The following is a 17,577-nucleotide window of genomic DNA, read 5'->3' on the forward strand; positions in this document are numbered from 1 at the left end:
TATCAACTCTGTGGTACTACACTGACAGTGGTAGAGAATGAAAGGGACCTGGGGGTGGTGGTGCAGGCAGATATGAAGTTCTCTGAGCAGTGCAGACGAGCTGCAAGAGTAGCTCATGGTGTATTGTCAATGATATATAGGAATTTTTCTAGCAGGGATAAGGAGGTGATTATTCCCTTGTATAAGGCAATGGTCAGGCCACACCTAGAGTACTGTATACAGGCCTGGAGGCCTCATTTCAGGAAGGATGTAGAGCTGCTGGAACGAGTACAGAGAAGGGCAACTAGATTGGTGAATGGGACAAAGGGGTTCTCTTACGAAGAAAGGCTTAAGTTTTGCAAATTACAGTGTCTGGAAACTAGGCACCAGCGGGGTGATCTGATAGAGGTGTACAAAGCCTTGAATGGTTTGAGCATGCTCAATGCTGATGGGATTCTTCCTCTAGCTCAGAAAAATCACCTGAGAGGGCATAAATTCAAATTGAGGAAAGACAGATGTAGGATAGATGTGCGGAAATTTGCCTTTAGCCAGCGGGTGGTTGGTGGGTGGAACAGACTTCCATCCCTTGTCGTGGAAGTTGATAGCCTAAATAAGTTTAAGGCTCAGCTGGACAGGTATTTCGAACGAACAGAGGGGTGAAGTGGAAGTGGTTATTTTTATTTATTTATGTTACTTTTTTTTTTTTTTTTTTGGCTGATGCTGCATAAGCTTGCTTTCTTGCATCAAATGCCTCTACTAATGCTAATGCTAATGCTAATGCTATTTGTATAAATATTGTTTATATAATACATTTAATTAATATTTTATTTAATATAATTAATAATTAATTAGCCAGCCCTTATCAAAAATATATGGAATATATTTTCACAGACTGGAGATGTGCAAATGTAAATCTAATTCACAAAGGGGGGGGGATAAAAGGGTGACATGAGTAATTACAGACCCATTAGTTTAACTTCTGTTCCGGGAAAAGTAATGGAGTCACTGGTTAAAGAAGCAATGCAGGATCATCTACACAAGACTGCAGTTATAATTCAGACACAGCATGGGTTTGTTATGGGGGAAAATCTTGTCTGACCAATTTGATTGGATACTACGAAAAGGAACTGGATGCAAAAAATTTTGTTATCATATACTTGGATTTCAGGAAAGCTTTTGATACTGTTGCACATGAAAGACTGCTGTACAAATTGGAGCCATATGGCATTAATGGAAAATATTTCTATAGACAAATGGATGGTTGAGTGGGAAAAGACAGAGAGTGGTAATCAAGGACACTGCTTTTCGTGGACTAATGTTATCAGTGGAGTCCCCAGGATTCAGTGTTGGGCTCATTGTTTTTTATATTTATCAGAGATATTGATGAAGGTATATCAGGCTTAATGTCCAAGTTTGCAGTTGATACAAAGGTTAACAGGATTTTTAACAATGGTAATGACAATACACTACTGTAACAGGATCTAGAAAAAAGTTAGGCAGATGGCTTTTCTGAGAAGTGGCAACTGAAGTTTAATAAAGTTTAACATTGACAATCACAAAGTACTGCATATGGGTAGCAGTAACCCCAGAGTAATGCACCGGCTGTGTGGTACTACACTCAGGGAAGTGGAGAATGAAAAAGACCTGGGGGTAATTGTGTAGTCAGATATGAACTTTTCTGAGCAGTGCAGACAGTCTGCCTAAGTAGCTCATGGGGTATTATTGATGATATACAGGAATTTGCTAGTGGGGGATAAGGAAATGATTCTCACTTTGTATAAGGCAATGGTCAGGCCACACCTTGAGTACTGCATACAGGTCTGGAGGCCTCATTTTAAGAAGGATGCAGAGCTGCTGGAATGAGTACAGAGAAGGACAACAAGATTGGTGAGGGGAACAAAGGGATGCTCTTACCAAGAAAGGCTTAAGTTCTGCAAATTACAGCACCTGGAGACTAGGCAATTGCGAGGTGATCTAATTGAGGTGTATAAGGTTTTGAATGCTTTGAGGAAGCTCAATACTGATGGGATTCTTTCTCTTTCACAGATTATACACTTGTGTTGGCATAAATTCATAATTCAGGAAAGAGTTGCAGAGTAGTTGTGCAGAGATTTGCCTTTTGACAGCAGGCCACGTTATGTCAAGGATCTGAGTATATTTCCCCCCCCCACACACTTTTTCTTACAATTGAATGCACCATGAATTGTCAAACTAATAGAGTAAGCTTATCAGCGAAAAGATCTAAACTTCCCAAACACTTCCTAGTTCATTTCACAAATATACATGGTCTCAGTTCTAATCTCAACAATGCCCATTTCCACTTGCAGTCTGCCAAACCTCGTACTTTTTCTGACAGAATCTCAGTTAATGGCTGATTCAACTACTGCTCATCTGTTGCCCAAACTATTCACTGTATAATACCTTTCGCCTCAAAGGTGGTACTTGTGCATATGTCCATTCCGATATTTCCTGTCAGATACTTGGTAATTTGGAATCTCCACTTTTCGATCTTCTCCGGCTTAAAATCTCTCTACCTCATTCAAATTCATGTGTTGTCTCTACCGTTCACCCAACTCCACTAATCAATTGGAGCTCTTTGATTTCTTCTCTTTGCAGCTTGACTTTCTCCAGTCCAACTTTCCTAACAGTGAGGTAGTTTTCCTTGGTGATTTTAATATTCACAGCTCCAGCTGGCTCTCGTTTTCTAGTCACACCGACCCAGCTGGTCGAGATGCCGAGGCTTTTGCAATTACTATTGACCTTGCACAGATTCTTCATTTACCTACAAGAATACCGGATGATTCTAACCATACAGCCAACATGCTTGATCTTTTTCTCATAACCAACCCTTCTAAGTACATCTTCGAAGGGAGTTGTCCTTTAAGCTTTGTGGTTGTTGTTATTTGGTTTTTAGGAGCATTAGCAACCAAAGCCATATTGCTCCGGGATATGCGGTGGTCATTCCCTGACCTTTCCGCATCCTCCGTATTTTGGCGGTCACGGGCTCGAACCCCGGTCTGATCAAAAAGCATGTGCTATGCACTGCTGCTCCTGCCCACCGGGCTACGGAGGCGCCGTCCTTTAAGCACCTCAGATCACAATTTGATTGTCTCTTCTCCGATGGAGCCTTTATCTCATGGCTATTCCCAACCTCGTATTATTTGGCATTACAAAGAATTCAAAATGAGATGACTGTGAGATTTCTTTTCTTCTTTCCCTTGGTCGGATTACTGTTTCAAAATTTCTGATGTCAATATTTGCTCATATCGTGTCAGTGAAATTATTCTTGTAGGAATGGAATCCTTTATTCCACACTCCGGTTTAAAATCTCGTCCTTTTTCTAAACCTTGGTTTTCCAATAAATGTGCTTAGGCTGTTCAAGAAAAGAATGTTGCATATTGTAATTGGCTTGTTTCCAACTCTTCAGTTTCATTTTCTGCCTACACCAAAGCTCGCAACAATTGTAAAACAGTTATTAATCAGTCCAGACTAGATTTTGAACAGGCTAAGAGTAGAAAACTTGCTTCTTGCCCTAATGGTAGCTGAGCATTCTTGTGTCTTGCCAAAACTATTGGCTGCAACTTTTGCCCATCTTTGTTCCCACCTCTGTCAAAACCAGATGGTAATGTTGTAACTTCAGCCAAGGATAAAGCTGACCTGCTATCATCCCATTTTCCTTCCAACTCCTGTATTAATGATATTGGTAAAACAATTCCCAACATGCTCCATTCAATGCCTCCTGTGGTCTTCTGTCAAAAGGATGTTAGAAGATTTTTGAACAATCTTGATGCTAAGAAAGCTCCAGGTCCTGGTGGTATTTTTCCACTTGTTCTCAAAACCGGTGCTCCTCAACTTACTCCCGTCTTTTTCTGCCTTTTTTCATTTTCTTATTCCAAAGGTGTTTTTCCTTCTGCTTGGAAATTTGCTCATATCCAGCCAGTTCGTAAAAAGGGTGACAAATCCCTCCCATCTAATTATCGTACCGTGGCAACTACCTAGAAACCTTCTGTCTGATCAACGATCCCCAGTATGGATTCCATCAGTATCGATCCACTGGTGATATTCTGGCTTATGTTACCCATTTATGGACAAATTCAATAGAAAAGTTTTGTGAAACAAAAGCAGTTTCTCTTGACATCAATTAAAACGCTTTCGATTGTGTTTGGCATAAAGGTCTTCTAAACAAGCTTCCATCTTATAGTTTGCCAACTGTTTTTTGTAATTGGTTATCCAATTTTCTCTCTTTTTGCTCACTGAGGGTGATGGGGCGGTGCCCCTAAAACCCCTCTCAGACTTCTAGATTCCATTCAGAAGAGGGCAGTTGTGTTAATTAATGACTCCTCTCTAACAGAGTCTCTCCACTCGCTGTCTTATAGATGTACTGTTTCTGCTGCATGCCTTTTCTACAGATACGTCCATGGGCACTGTTCTTCTGAATTGGCTTCTATAATGCCCACTCTCTCTTTCAAAACAGTCCGAACACATGCTGCCACCAGCCAACATCCATTTACTGTCCAAATTCACAGAACCAACTTTTCATCTTCCTCGTTTATTCATTCAACTGCCGTTTTCTCGAACAACCTTCTTTCATACATATTTCCTGAAAATTACAGTCTACAGAAGTTCAAGTCTAATGTCAGCAAATATCTTCTCAACCTCCAACCCAAGCACGGTACTATGTACTATAGGTTCTAATACCTCTTGTGTTTGGGGTTTTCATAAAAAAAAAAAAAAAAAGGTGGTTGATTGCTAGAACAAACTTTTGGAGTGAATGGATGGGTGAAATGGGAAGTTTTTTTTTTTTTTTTTTGTTTGTTGGTTCCTCCTGGTTTATGTCACTTCTCTCCAGGCCTGTGACAATTCTGAACAAGGAAGAAAGACGCCTGACATTTATGCAAATAACTGACTCTAATTGTTATTACTCTGCAGCACAGAAATTGTGATTGTTCTTGGACTATACTCTAATATTTCCCAAACATTTTATTTCTGACTGTGATTGGTACCCATTTTTTAATTATCAGATAAAACCATGTGATATACAAAGATGGAGACATTAGCTTTAATTCAAATAAACTTGGATCATGGACTTGCCTTCCCTATTCCTTTCATATGTTTTAATATATTTAAGAATATATATATATATTTTAAAGTTAAATTCCTCTTCTCTGATTTAAATAACTGTTCAAACGTTCAAAACGTATTTTATAAAATAGTAAAAATGGATACTTTTCAGATGAAGGATAGGGTTTTGTTGCTGTATGATACCTGAAGTGTCCATACATGTCCCTGGTGTGACCCTTGACTCTGATGCCAGAAGTATGGAAGGAATGGGAAATAAATTCCCTGTTCTGTTTTAGAAATTCCAATTTTCCCTTTAAATCAGAAAACTTTGGAAAGGTCAAAATGAAGAGGGGGAAAAAAAAAAAAAAAAAAGCCTGAGCTAAAATTTGAGAGTTTTAAGCAAGCATTAAAATGCCTAAAATGGGCCGTTCAAGAGTATTAGTTTCAGAAGCAGGGTTAGAATTTATGATCTGGAATATAGAAATCGGTGAAAAATTTAGAAATAGCTGAATCATTTTTTATAGCACTTAACAATCTAGAAATAGCTTAGAACCAAGAGTAAATTTAGCTCATTTCTACATATATATATATATATATTTTTTTTTTTTAATTTATTTATTTTTATTTTCTCTCTCTCTCTCTCTCTCTCTCTCTCTCCAGGATTGTCATCTTCTGGTTTGGTTGATAGTGTTAATGAACTCCAGGATGTTATCAATCTTCTCTCTTGTGCACCAGATGAACAAATGACACATGTGGATGCATCATCACTTCCCCTTGATTTGAGTTTTGTTGAAGAAGAAGAAAGTGATTCTGAACATTGGAGTCAAACTCCTCTCAGCACAGAATCACCACAGAATACTTATCCTACAACTACTACTGTTGTTGTTACTACATCTAGTACCAGCTCTATTCAGTATACTGGAAAAGGAACTTGGCCTGGAATGGGAAGAGGGGTAGTATTTGGATTGGACTCTTGGATTTGGGGTGCTGGAAGTTTGGATTCTGATTCCTCACTTCCAGTTACTAATAATGAGCAGTCTTCTTTACGTTTGGCAGAAACTCCATCAAAGAATTCAAATGATTCACATAGGTAAGTGATGTGACTTATAGATAAACTTTAAGTAGATGTACTATAATCTCTTGAATTTAAAATTTTTTTTAAAAATTTTATAGTATTGTTATAAAATTTTCAGTTAGTTTAGATAAAAATAAGATAATGCAAATGTAGGGTGATTATAAAATAACTTCCAAGGTTTTGAGGCTTTGTCTCAAAGTACTTGTTTGAAACAGTTGAAATTTTAGAGAATGTTCTCTATTAGGCATGCACTAGAGATAATCAGTGTTAAATTTGCATAATTGTGTTTTTCAACTTTGCACCAACACATGCAGGATGACTGTTAGTATAGATAAACAAACATACAAAACATGACAACATAATGACTCTGATAACTTTATTATCCACTCGTTAAGTCTGAACATATGAAAGCTATGGAAAGTAACAAGAAATTACTCACTCAGAAAAATGTTTATGGATATCCCTGACTACTCAGTCAATGTATGATAGAGCACCATCTTACATAAAAAATACCTTTTCCACTGCCTGTCAATTGCTCTTGTAGAGCAGGCATGACATCCAGAGATAAATTTATAGTATACCATGCAATCATCATGGCAAACAATTTTGATCCTTGCACTGTTGGTTTCCCATAAAAGTGTGGACCAAGTGAGCAGAGAACTGGCATCAGACTGTCACTTTCGTGAAAGGAAGTGTGGTGAGTAGAGTGTGGGTTTGATTCTGACCAAATAACAAAATGTAATGTTTCCAGGATGCTATTGTGCCATTCCTCAACTTCCAACTTGGCAAGAAATTGTAGCACAGAGTCAAAAAGTATGTCAAGTATGAAATGCCACTTGTGCACTGTATTTCTGTTCTTCTGGAGTAAAGATTTTCAGGTTGCAGCAAGGACAACCTTGTTCTAATCAGGTACAAGCCCATCCTTTGTAGTTTATTGCAAGTAGTAGTGACATCTGTGGTGTCAGATTTATTGATAAAATTACTCACAGCCTTACTGGAGCATGGTTCATATCAGAGATTATGCAAACATCGTTATTCCTGTAAAGCAACTTCTGCTTTGCATCCCTGTACATACCACTGCTTCACTAACTCACCACATTTACCCCTGTCAGTGTCATTGCTTTGTTCTTTGCAAATGATTGTGTTGACTTTTTCTGAATGTTCATAATCATGCTACATCTTGTAACACAAACTTGAACTATGCAGTTATGCAAATTTAATGTTGAATATCCACCATAGGCATAGTAGGAATATTTCAAAATTTCAGATCTTTCTAATTATCACTTTTTGAGATATAAGGTTTAAAACTTCAGAACTTATTTTATAATCATCCTAAATATAAAAAATCAGCAACTTTTCACTTTAAGAGATTTTAATGTATGCTTGGAATATGTGAAAATGATTATTTGTGGCTATTTTTAGTCACATTTTTATTTGTAAATGTGTAAATTTCTTATTGTCCTTCAGCTGAATGTAATCACTCAACTCCCAGTGAATGGATTTTCATGAAATTATACACACACTGGTCAAAAAAATATGAATCTTTATTCAGTATCAAATTTGGGTGCCTCTGCTTCAAATAACAGCAAGTTTTTGGCACTGCATGGATTCTACAGTATCTACTGCGATATTTTGCTAAAGAATATTGCAGCTATGCAATATTCTGTAGCAAAATAGTTGAAGAAAGAGAACTTCATTGCTGAATAACTCTCTCCACATATTTTCAATAGGATTGAGATCGAGTGAATATGGGGGGCCAGTAAAGAAGATGATGAAAATCATCATCTTCACATTATCCATAAAGATGATGAAACCTGGTCTGTGCCAACAAAACATTCCCCATACCATGATGGTAGGGAATGTTTTGGAATCGTGGCTCCTGCTAAACGTGCACCCACGATAAGCCCTTTTTCAAAGTCTGATAGATTATACATTTTCTCCTTTCTGTCTTCAGATTACCTCAGTCGAACAGCCTAAGCAGTAGTAGTGGCATGTGATGCAAGAAAGCAAGTGTATGAGCTTATGCAGCATCAGCCAAAAAAAAAAAAAAAAAAAAAATCACACCATTCCCTCCAAATGCCTGTCCAGTTCCTCCTTAAATTTATTTAACCTATCAACATCCACAATGACAGATGGAAGTTTGTTCCAGCAGTTAACCACCCGCTGGCTAAAGGCAAATTTCCTCACGTCTATCCTACATCTGTCTTTTCTCAATTTGAATTTATGCCCTCTCAGGTGATTATTCTGAGCAAGAGGAAGAATCCCATCAGCATTGAGCATGCTCAAACCATTCAAGGCTTTATACACCTCTATCAGATCACCTCGCTGGTGCCTAGTCCCCAGACACTGTAATTTGCAAAACTTAAGCCTTTCTTCGTAAGAGCACCCCTTTGTTCCATTCACGAATCTTGTTGCCCTTCTCTGTACTCGTTCCAGCATCTCTACATCCTTCTTGAAATGAGGCCTCCAGACCTGTATACTGTACTCTAGGTGTGGTCTGATCATTGCCTTATACAAGGGAATAATCACCTCCTTATCCCTGCTAGAAAAATTCCTATATATCATTGACAATACACCATGAACTACTCTTGCAGCCCGTCTGCACTGCTCAGAAAACTTCATATCTACCTGCACAATTACCCCCAGGTCCTTTTCATTCTCTACCACTGTCAGTGTAGTAGCACAGAGTTGATACGTTGCTCTGGGGTTACTGTTTCCCATATGTAGTACTTTACATTTGTCAATGTTAAATTTCTTGTTACTTTGGATGTAAAGTAGGCAACCAGGACAAGAACTAGGCTCCACACATATGCTGCATTACCTGTTCATCAAAACTCAATGCATGTGTGAATCAAAAGGGATGTTTTATGCCTCTTGCAGTGCCCATGATATGAAGGCAGCCAACAAATCACATCATAGACTGTTACTTCTGTATGGTGCCTCCTATTAGAAAAGGCATGACAATGAAGAAAATGTGGGCACTGCCCGAAGAACGGCGACATACCCAAATATACTGTCTGCAATCCATCACACACCTCACAGTGAAGTATTCCTGAATCACCCGACCGTTTTTTTTTTTACACTCTGATGAAGACACTGATGAAGATCAACTTGATATATGCAAAAAAGTACAGCAGCCATTTATGTCAAGGGATCTGCCATTTTGTCCAAGCCTTTATCCTTCTGAACCACATACGATCACAGAAAGTGAGTTTAATGACCTCATCAAGGATCTCGAACTGCCGAAGAATAAGGCAGAACTTTTGGCCTTGAGGCTACAACATTGGAATTTTCTAGATCATTCTGTGAAAGTGATAACATTTCATACTTGAAATAAACAGTGATAAATTCTATCAAACAGAAGGTGAACTCACTCTTTGTGAGGATGTTGATGGTCTAATGGCAGCAATGAACATGAGGTGCATTCCTGAAGAATGGCGACTATTTATAGACGCTCTAAGGTTAGCTTTAAGGCTGTGTTATTACACAATGGAAATATGCTGCCTTCAATACCACTTGCATATGCCTTTCACAAAAAAGAAACATATTCAAATATGGAGAACATCCTCAAGTGTACACTATCAGAAGTACGAGTGGCAGATATGTGGTGATTTAAAGGTAATCGCCATTTTATTAGGACTACAAAAGGGTTACACTAAATATTGTTTTCTTTCTCTGGAGTGGGATAGTCATGCCAAGGATATACACTATGAGAAGAGGAGTTGGCTTCAATGAAAATCATTAATACAGTCCATTCTGGCTATTTGGAACGTCGGGACTAGTGCATTTTGGCTCGATTAAGCACCTGCCACAATTATCCGAAGTTTCATGTAAATAGTTAAAAATACAATGTACAATTGGTACACTGTATAATCAAATCACGTTACGACGAACTCAACATAGTAAAGTACCGTTCGCTATACGATGTGCAGTAAGCGCCGTCCATTATGATCACTTTTGTGAATTGAATTTTAATTCTATTAAACAGCGATTCTAATTAGCGAAAATAGGAGGAATATTATCCACAGGCTATAAAAGCAAAGATATATTAAGCAGAAATTTACCCTTTATTACCTTACCAATTAAAAAATACGTGAAAATCGGAAGAATATACGTGATAATTGGAATAATTAATACGTACTGTAATATGTACATACGAAATAGTTGACATTTCTGTTCACAGATATTTGTGGGTGGTGGTTAAAATTTAAAACAGTAAAAAGATAAGCAATCAATAACAAAGAACACGGCACACACAAATAGAGTGCCATGTGATGCAAAAAAGCAAGTGTATGAGCTTATGCAGCATCAGCCAAAAAAAAAAAAAATCACACCATTCCCCCTCCAAATGCCTGTCCAGTTCCTCCTTAAATTTATTCAACCTATCAACTTCCACAACGGCAGATGGAAGTTTTTTCCAGCAATTAACCACCCACTGGCTAAAAGCAAATTTTCGCACATCTATTCTACATCTATCTTTTCTTAATTTGAATTTATGCCCCCTTAGGTTTGTAATTTGAACACGTGGAAGGATCCCATCAGAATTCAACGTGCTCAACCCATTCAAGGCCTTATACACATCATCAGATCACCGCGCAGGTGCCTAGTCTCCAGCCACTGCAATTTGCAGAACTTAAGCCTCTCTTGGTAAGAGGATCCCTTCATTCCCCTCACCAATCTTGTTGCCCTTCTCTGTACACGCTCAAGCAAATCTACATCCTTCCTAAAATGAGGCCTCCAGACTTGTACGCAGTACTCAAGGTGTGGCCTGACCATTGCCTTATACAGAGGGATAATCACCTCACCTCCTTTTCCCTGCTAGCAAAATTCCTATATATCATTGACAAAACCCCATGACCTGCCCTGGCAGCCTGTCTGCATTGCTCAGAAAACTTCACATCTGACTGCACAATTACTCCCAGGTCTTTTTCATTTTCTACCACCTTAAGTGTAGTACCACACAGTTGGTACATTTCTCTGAGGTTACTTCTACCCATATGCAGTACTTTGCATTTGTCAAGGTTAAACTTCAGTTGCCATTTCTTAGCCCATCTGCCCAAATTATCTAGATCCTGTTGCAGTAGCACACTGCCATTACTGTCATTAACAACCCTGCCAACCTTTGTATCATCTGCAAACTTCGACATGAAGCCTGATATACTTTCATCAATATCATTGATAAATATACAAAACAACAGTGGACCCAACACCGAACCCTGTGGGACTCCACTAATAACATTAGTCCACGAAGAGCAGCACACATTGATTACCACCCTCTGTCTTCTTCCACTTAACCTCCTTTTATCCATTGTAACAACTTATCTTTAATACCATTCTGCTCCAATTTGTACAACAGTGTCAAAAGCTTTCCTGAAATCCAAATATATGATATCAAAATTATTTTTTGCATCCAGTTCCTTTGTAACCACATCATAATAACCAATCAAATTTGTCAGACAAGACTTTTCCTTAACAAATCCATGCTGTGTCTGAATTATTGCTGCGGTCTTGTCTAGATGATCCTGCAATACATGTTTAACCAGTGACTCCATTATTTTACCTGGAACAGAAGTTAAACTAACTGGTCTGTAATTACTCGTGTCACCCTTCGATCCCCCTTTGTGAATTGGGGATACGTTTGCACATCACCAGTCCGTGGGAACCTCTCCTGAGTCCAAGGATGCTCTCATAATTATGGCTAAGGGTTTGCTTAGTTGCATTGCCGCCTCCTTTAATATAACTGGATAGATCCTATCCACCCCAGGTGCTTTTCTTATGTTTAACTTCAACAATTTCTCCTCCACTTTGCTCTTAGTTATTACAAAATCATGAAGTACCCTGCTACAATTTGATAACCTTCTGCCATTTTCAAACCATAATAATTCCTCACGCGTGAATATAGATTCAAAATAATCATTCAGTTTGTTTGCTATCTGAACAGGATCATCAACAGTCGAACCATCAATGTCAAGTGGACCAATCAGATTCATCCCCTTCCTTTTAGAGTTTATATAAGTAAAGAAATCCTTGCTGTTTTTCTTAGCATCTTTTGCTAAAGATTTCTCGTAATCTGCCTTCGCCTGCCTAACCTCCTTTGTAACCCGATTACAGACTAGCTTATATGTGCCGTAGGCTTCTGAGTCGCTTGATAATTTATATGCATCCCATGCATTTTTCTTCTCTTTTACGAGTCTCATTAGTTCATTTGATAACCATTTAGGCCCAAACCTTGAACAATATTTCTTAATAGGTATGAAACTTTTAGTAGCATCCACAATTAATTCCTTGAATGCTTCCCACTTAGAATTTACTGTTAGTAACATCTTCAGTTTATCCCACTGTACAGAATTTAAAAACTGTCTGAGACCACTGTACTCACCTTTATGGAAGCAAAAACCCTTTCCTTTACCCCTGATGGTAATTAAATCTTTAAGTAAATCCTGAAACTGCAAGTAACACAATACGCGCAAGTGAGAACCGAGTAATGAGTTACAAAGCTTTAAAAATAGGAATGAAGAGAAGATCTGAAAATTAATTTTTTTATATGATTGAAGATTTCCTGGAAGTGTAAACACATTTCACCATAATAACCATTCCATTTCCATTTTGTATCTCCTTTGAGTCCTCCATTCCCTGGGCCGAAGCCCATCCATGGATAGGTCTAAAAGGGTATTTATGACAGAGTCTGCAATTCAATTTTATTAAGAAAAAATATAAATTAACTATAACACAACTCAACACGTAATTTTTGGCCACTTAGCCTCTTCTTAGAAAAAATCTATTTTGAGTCCTATAAACTCCACAGATCCTAATGAGAAGAGTTCCCGCCCCTGCCGCTAGGAGGCGGGCCTCTACTATCTAGGTAATATCTCCGTCGAAAAACATTTCGCACAAAATCATTAAAATACTGAAACGTCAGTTTATCCATGAACAAGACCTGAAGTGCATCCCTCTCCAGGCCGCCTATAGACAGTCTTAAGACATTTCTCAAATCTTCATAGATCACACAATCTAACATAATATGTTCTGCCGTCTCTGGACTTCCACAATAACAACATTCGCGGTCTCGTAGCCCCAATTGGTATAGCCTCATGGCAAGTCCGTGTCCAGTCAGTAAAAAAGTGGCGTGCAAGCCGAATTGCAACCACGGTTTTTTCTTATTCACAACTTCAACACCATGTAAAAACATATATGTTTGTCGTCCCTTGTCTGATTGATCCCAATCTTCTTGCCACATCAAGGTTATTTCTTCCTTAATCCTTACCTTCTCCTGTTTTACATCATCTCGTCCATAATTTCTTGCCTCATCAGGGCACGAGAAGATTCCCATAATCTCTTTTCTTATATTTCTTTTAGTATAATAAAGTAAACCAGACATCAGGACTACATACTGGACCGGAATCTTCCCAGAGATCACCTGCAAGGCCACCGTCGAGACAGTTCGACATGCTCGAGTAATAGCTAGTAAGGCAAATCTTTGTGCCTGTACTAAATACTTTTGAATTCTTACTAGAGGAACTCTATGAACCCAAGCTCCAGAGGCGTAAGTTACAATAGGGACAAATAAGCATTCATATAATAAATGTACAGAACGGCCTTTAATTCCCCAATCGACCCTTACGATCCTCCGGAGCTTCGCGTACAGGGTTCTAATTTTGTCCTTCAAATAAATAACATGTTTTGTAAAAAACAAACGTTCCTCCAGCAATAGGCCAAGATACTTCACTTCTCTCACATATCGAACTGAATCGTTCAGCAGCCTCACAGCAGGGGCACGATTCTGACTCAGTCTCCCTTTTAATAGCATCTGAGTCGTTTTATCTCTTGATACTTCAAGTTTATACTTTCTTGTCCATCCTGCAAGTTCATTCAGCACATAAGCTGATCTTTCTTCCAATTGTGATCTTGCATCACCTTCTACCAGAAGCACCAAGTCATCCGCAAATGCTATTTTACTTATACCAGATAATTCAGAATTCAAAAATTCATCGAGAACCATGTTCCAAGCAAAGGGTCCAATCACCATAATAACCGACAGAATTCCAGCTGTCGGTATTATCGCAAATTCAGTAAGATCGAGTTTACTGTCCGTTTATGATAGATTTCACTAACAGAAAAGCCCAATAAACAGGTGACTGCTAATTGTTTTTATTGTTTTATGGTTGTGACCTCCAGAATTTTGACCGAACCACGTGGTACCGTCAGAGACAATCGTAGGGTAATCTCCAGTGCTGTGGTCTTCTGTTCCGATTAAATGGCATGCTGTCCCAATTAAGCGAAATAAACCCTGGCTATTTTCTCGATTGGTTTCTGTTTTTTAAGATTTGCCCCGATTAATCGGTGGCCCAAATAACTGGAATCCACTGTACCTGGAACGAAGAATGTAGCATTTGAACCTCTGGTAGATCCCAATAAACTTTTGCTTCCACCACTCCACATCAAACTGGGGATTGTGAAAAATTTTGTGAGGGCTTTGGAAGTGAACGGTCCTGCATTCACATACTTGCAAGAGAAATTCTCAAAACTTAGTACAGAGAATATTAAGTCAGGCATTTTCATTGGTTCACAAATAAGGCAACTTTTCAAAGACGAACAGTTTGAATGTGCCCTTAGTGATAGCAAGGAATCAGTGTGGAAAGCCTTTTGAAATGTTTATACTGGTTTTCTAGGAAATGTTAAAGCTGGCAACTACAGTCAGCTTGTGGAAGATCTATTACTTCTTACGAAAAACTGGGGTGCAGCATGTCATTGAAGATGATTTCTTGCACTCAACCTGGATTTCTTCCTGCCAAACTCAAACTGTGGTGCCATCACTGACGAACTTGGTGCGCGCTTCCATCAAGCCATCGCAGTGATGGAACAAAGATACAAAAGCAAGTGGAGTGCTGCCATGTTAGTTAATTATTGTTGGATGGTGAAAAGGGATGCACCCAAAGCCAAATACAAGTGAAAGATGAAATATTCCCATGTTTGATACAAGTTTGTTCATAGCTACATCTTACTGCCATATAAATAAAAAATACCTTGTATAAATATAAAAAAAAGTACCTTTTTTCAAAAACAAGAGCCAATCTACCATTTTAAGCACTATTTCTGTATTTAGCACCCCAAAATCTATAAAGTAAACTTACTTTCATACCCGTAACAAGATATGACCCAAAATTTGTTGCTTACTGTAATTGTTCACTTTGCTTTTGATCCCTCTTTGTGAATAGAAGAAACATTTGAACATCTCCAATCTGCAGAAACCTTCCCTAAATCAAAGGACACTCTCATAACTGTGACCAAAGGTTTGCTTACCTCTTTTGCTGCTTCCAGGACTTTGCCAAAACAGCTAGTCAGAAATCGGCCAGTAATGTGGAAAGGTATGATCCTTTCCTGGCTTCAGAAAGGCTAGGACAATTGAGTGATGCCAGGAGTTTGAGTAAGTATTTTCTAGAAGATTCGATTGTAATATTTTAACAATGTTCTTTTTGCTCTGTTGTTTAGCTGTTTTAACATTACGTAGTAGATCCCATCTGGACCAGCAGCACTACTTGATGTTTTAGTGAGAGATCCTAAAAGTTCTGTTAATAAGAATGGCTGGTTGTTTTAATTATAATGAATAGATCCCACCAGCCTCAGTTGCCTTAGCTGCTTTTACTTTCAGCAGTTTCTCTTTTACTTTCTTCCCTGTTATCACGATTTCATTTTGCTCCCAGGTATAACTTAGTGAACTTCTGCTGTTCCCATCCCTAAAAATTTTGTGGATGAATGTAGATTCAAAATATTTATTTAGTTTGCTAAATCTGAAGAGGATCATTAGTAGTTTTGGCATTCATAACTAGTGAACCAATATGGTATATCCCTTTCCTTCTAGTGCTAACATAAGCAAAGAATTATTTACTACTTTAAGTTTCACATCTTTTACTTTACATCTTTACTTTAGACGCATATTCTTTAAAGTGGTAAAATAAATCAATAGTGAAAAAAAATCACTATAATGAGTGAGTGGGTGTTTTCTGCAGAAACAGCAGCAAACATGCTGCTTTAGTATACTATGGCAAATTTCCAGTGGTCATGTGTTTTATTTGCAAATATCAAAAAAAAAACTACTCACAGAGCTTCAATATTATACATCTGGCTTGTCTAGTGTAACTATCATGTTTATGGAGCATGAAATAGATAGAATCACAGTTTCTTACTTTAGTTGTGGAAAAGGTATAATTGTCTTGTATCAAGACAATTATACCTTTGACACATTTTAAAGACAATTGTCTTTAAAATGTGTCAAAGAATATTAAGAATTAAATTAAATTAAATGTTGTAAGAAAACTATTTTGTTTATGTGAACTAGTTTACTTTGTGTCTTCTAAATTTCTGTGATATGTTTTATTTTAGGAGGCACAGTAGCAGTGATGGCTGGCTTGATGTTCCACATTGTGATGCTCCATCGGCTATTGACGAAGCTATACAGTGGGTAAGCCTAAAATTTTATAAATTTGAATATAGTAATGAAAATTTAGCAAAGGTAAATAAAAGAAACTATGAAACATTCACTGGCACTCAGCATGTTTGCTACTGACACCTTCCCACTGTGCTTGCTCAACAGATAGCATATCATTTATGTACTTGTAAGATTTCCACCCTAGGCATTTGGTCAGCAGCATTATAATACCTGTGATGGCAAAATGTGAATGAAGAACACTAGCAGTCAGTCACTGCTGGAAGTGGAAAACTCCTTTCCTGCTACTGGCACTCCTTTGCTATTCACTTAGTAAATGGAAAACGTATGTGATTAGTCAGTCATCTGTTGACAAGGTTTCTTGTTGTGCATTCAGTCAACAGTTTAACAATAGCTCATTCATGCATATACCAATAAGATTTCTCTCTATGCATTCAGTCAGCAGTGTGTGTTGCAATACCCATGGTAGCAAAATGAATGTGAAGGACACTGACACTCAGTCCTTGCTGGATGTGAATGAAGAACACTGGCACTCAGTCACTTCCGGTAGTGAAGAACTCCTTTCCTGCTACTGGCAGCCCTCTGTTATTCACTCAGTAAATAGAGAACATATGTGATCAGTCAGTCATTTGTTGATGTTTCTTATCATGAACTCATTCAGCAGTTTAACATCAGCTCATTCATACAGAATGAATCTAAAACTGGCCACTTGCAAATTTACCCTGCCACATCTTAATAAACGTGTGAATGGCTCATGTCAGCAATGACAAATTGGTATGTCTACTGTTTACCAACAGCTATAAGATGATATATAGCATTTTAGCAATTGTTTCTATTTGTAGGGTTGTTATTCAAAAATTGCTAAATATGACTTTTTTGATTTCAGCCTTTTTACATCTGAAAGTTGAGCATGTTTCATTCTTACTATCATGGCTGGCTTTGCTTCTGCATATTACAGCTGTGTTTCACCCAAATGTTTGCAACCCATTGCACTTAAAAGTAATGACAAACTGAAGTG

General features: G+C 38.0%; 2 protein-coding genes across 4 annotated transcripts in view; one reads left to right on the top strand and one right to left on the bottom strand.

Annotated features, from left to right (window-relative positions):
- The window catches only part of LOC150090410 (uncharacterized), a 94,745-nt gene that overhangs the window by 56,263 nt on the left and 20,905 nt on the right, over window positions 1-17,577 (top strand). For both annotated transcript variants that reach the window (XM_090389873.1, XM_090389872.1), the window contains exons 5-6: window positions 5,701-6,130; window positions 16,496-16,574. In XM_090389873.1, the coding sequence (XP_090245999.1) occupies window positions 5,701-6,130; window positions 16,496-16,574 (509 nt within the window). The remainder of the gene's footprint in view (window positions 1-5,700; window positions 6,131-16,495; window positions 16,575-17,577) is intronic.
- LOC150090411 (peroxidase-like) overlaps window positions 1-17,577 on the bottom strand; it is a 265,140-nt gene that overhangs the window by 24,047 nt on the left and 223,516 nt on the right. The window lies entirely within an intron of this gene.

The sequence above is a fragment of the Mastigoproctus giganteus genome, chromosome 2 (genome assembly GCF_048544385.1).
Source record: "Mastigoproctus giganteus isolate SK-2022 chromosome 2, ASM4854438v1, whole genome shotgun sequence".
NCBI lineage: Eukaryota > Metazoa > Arthropoda > Arachnida > Uropygi > Thelyphonidae > Mastigoproctus > Mastigoproctus giganteus.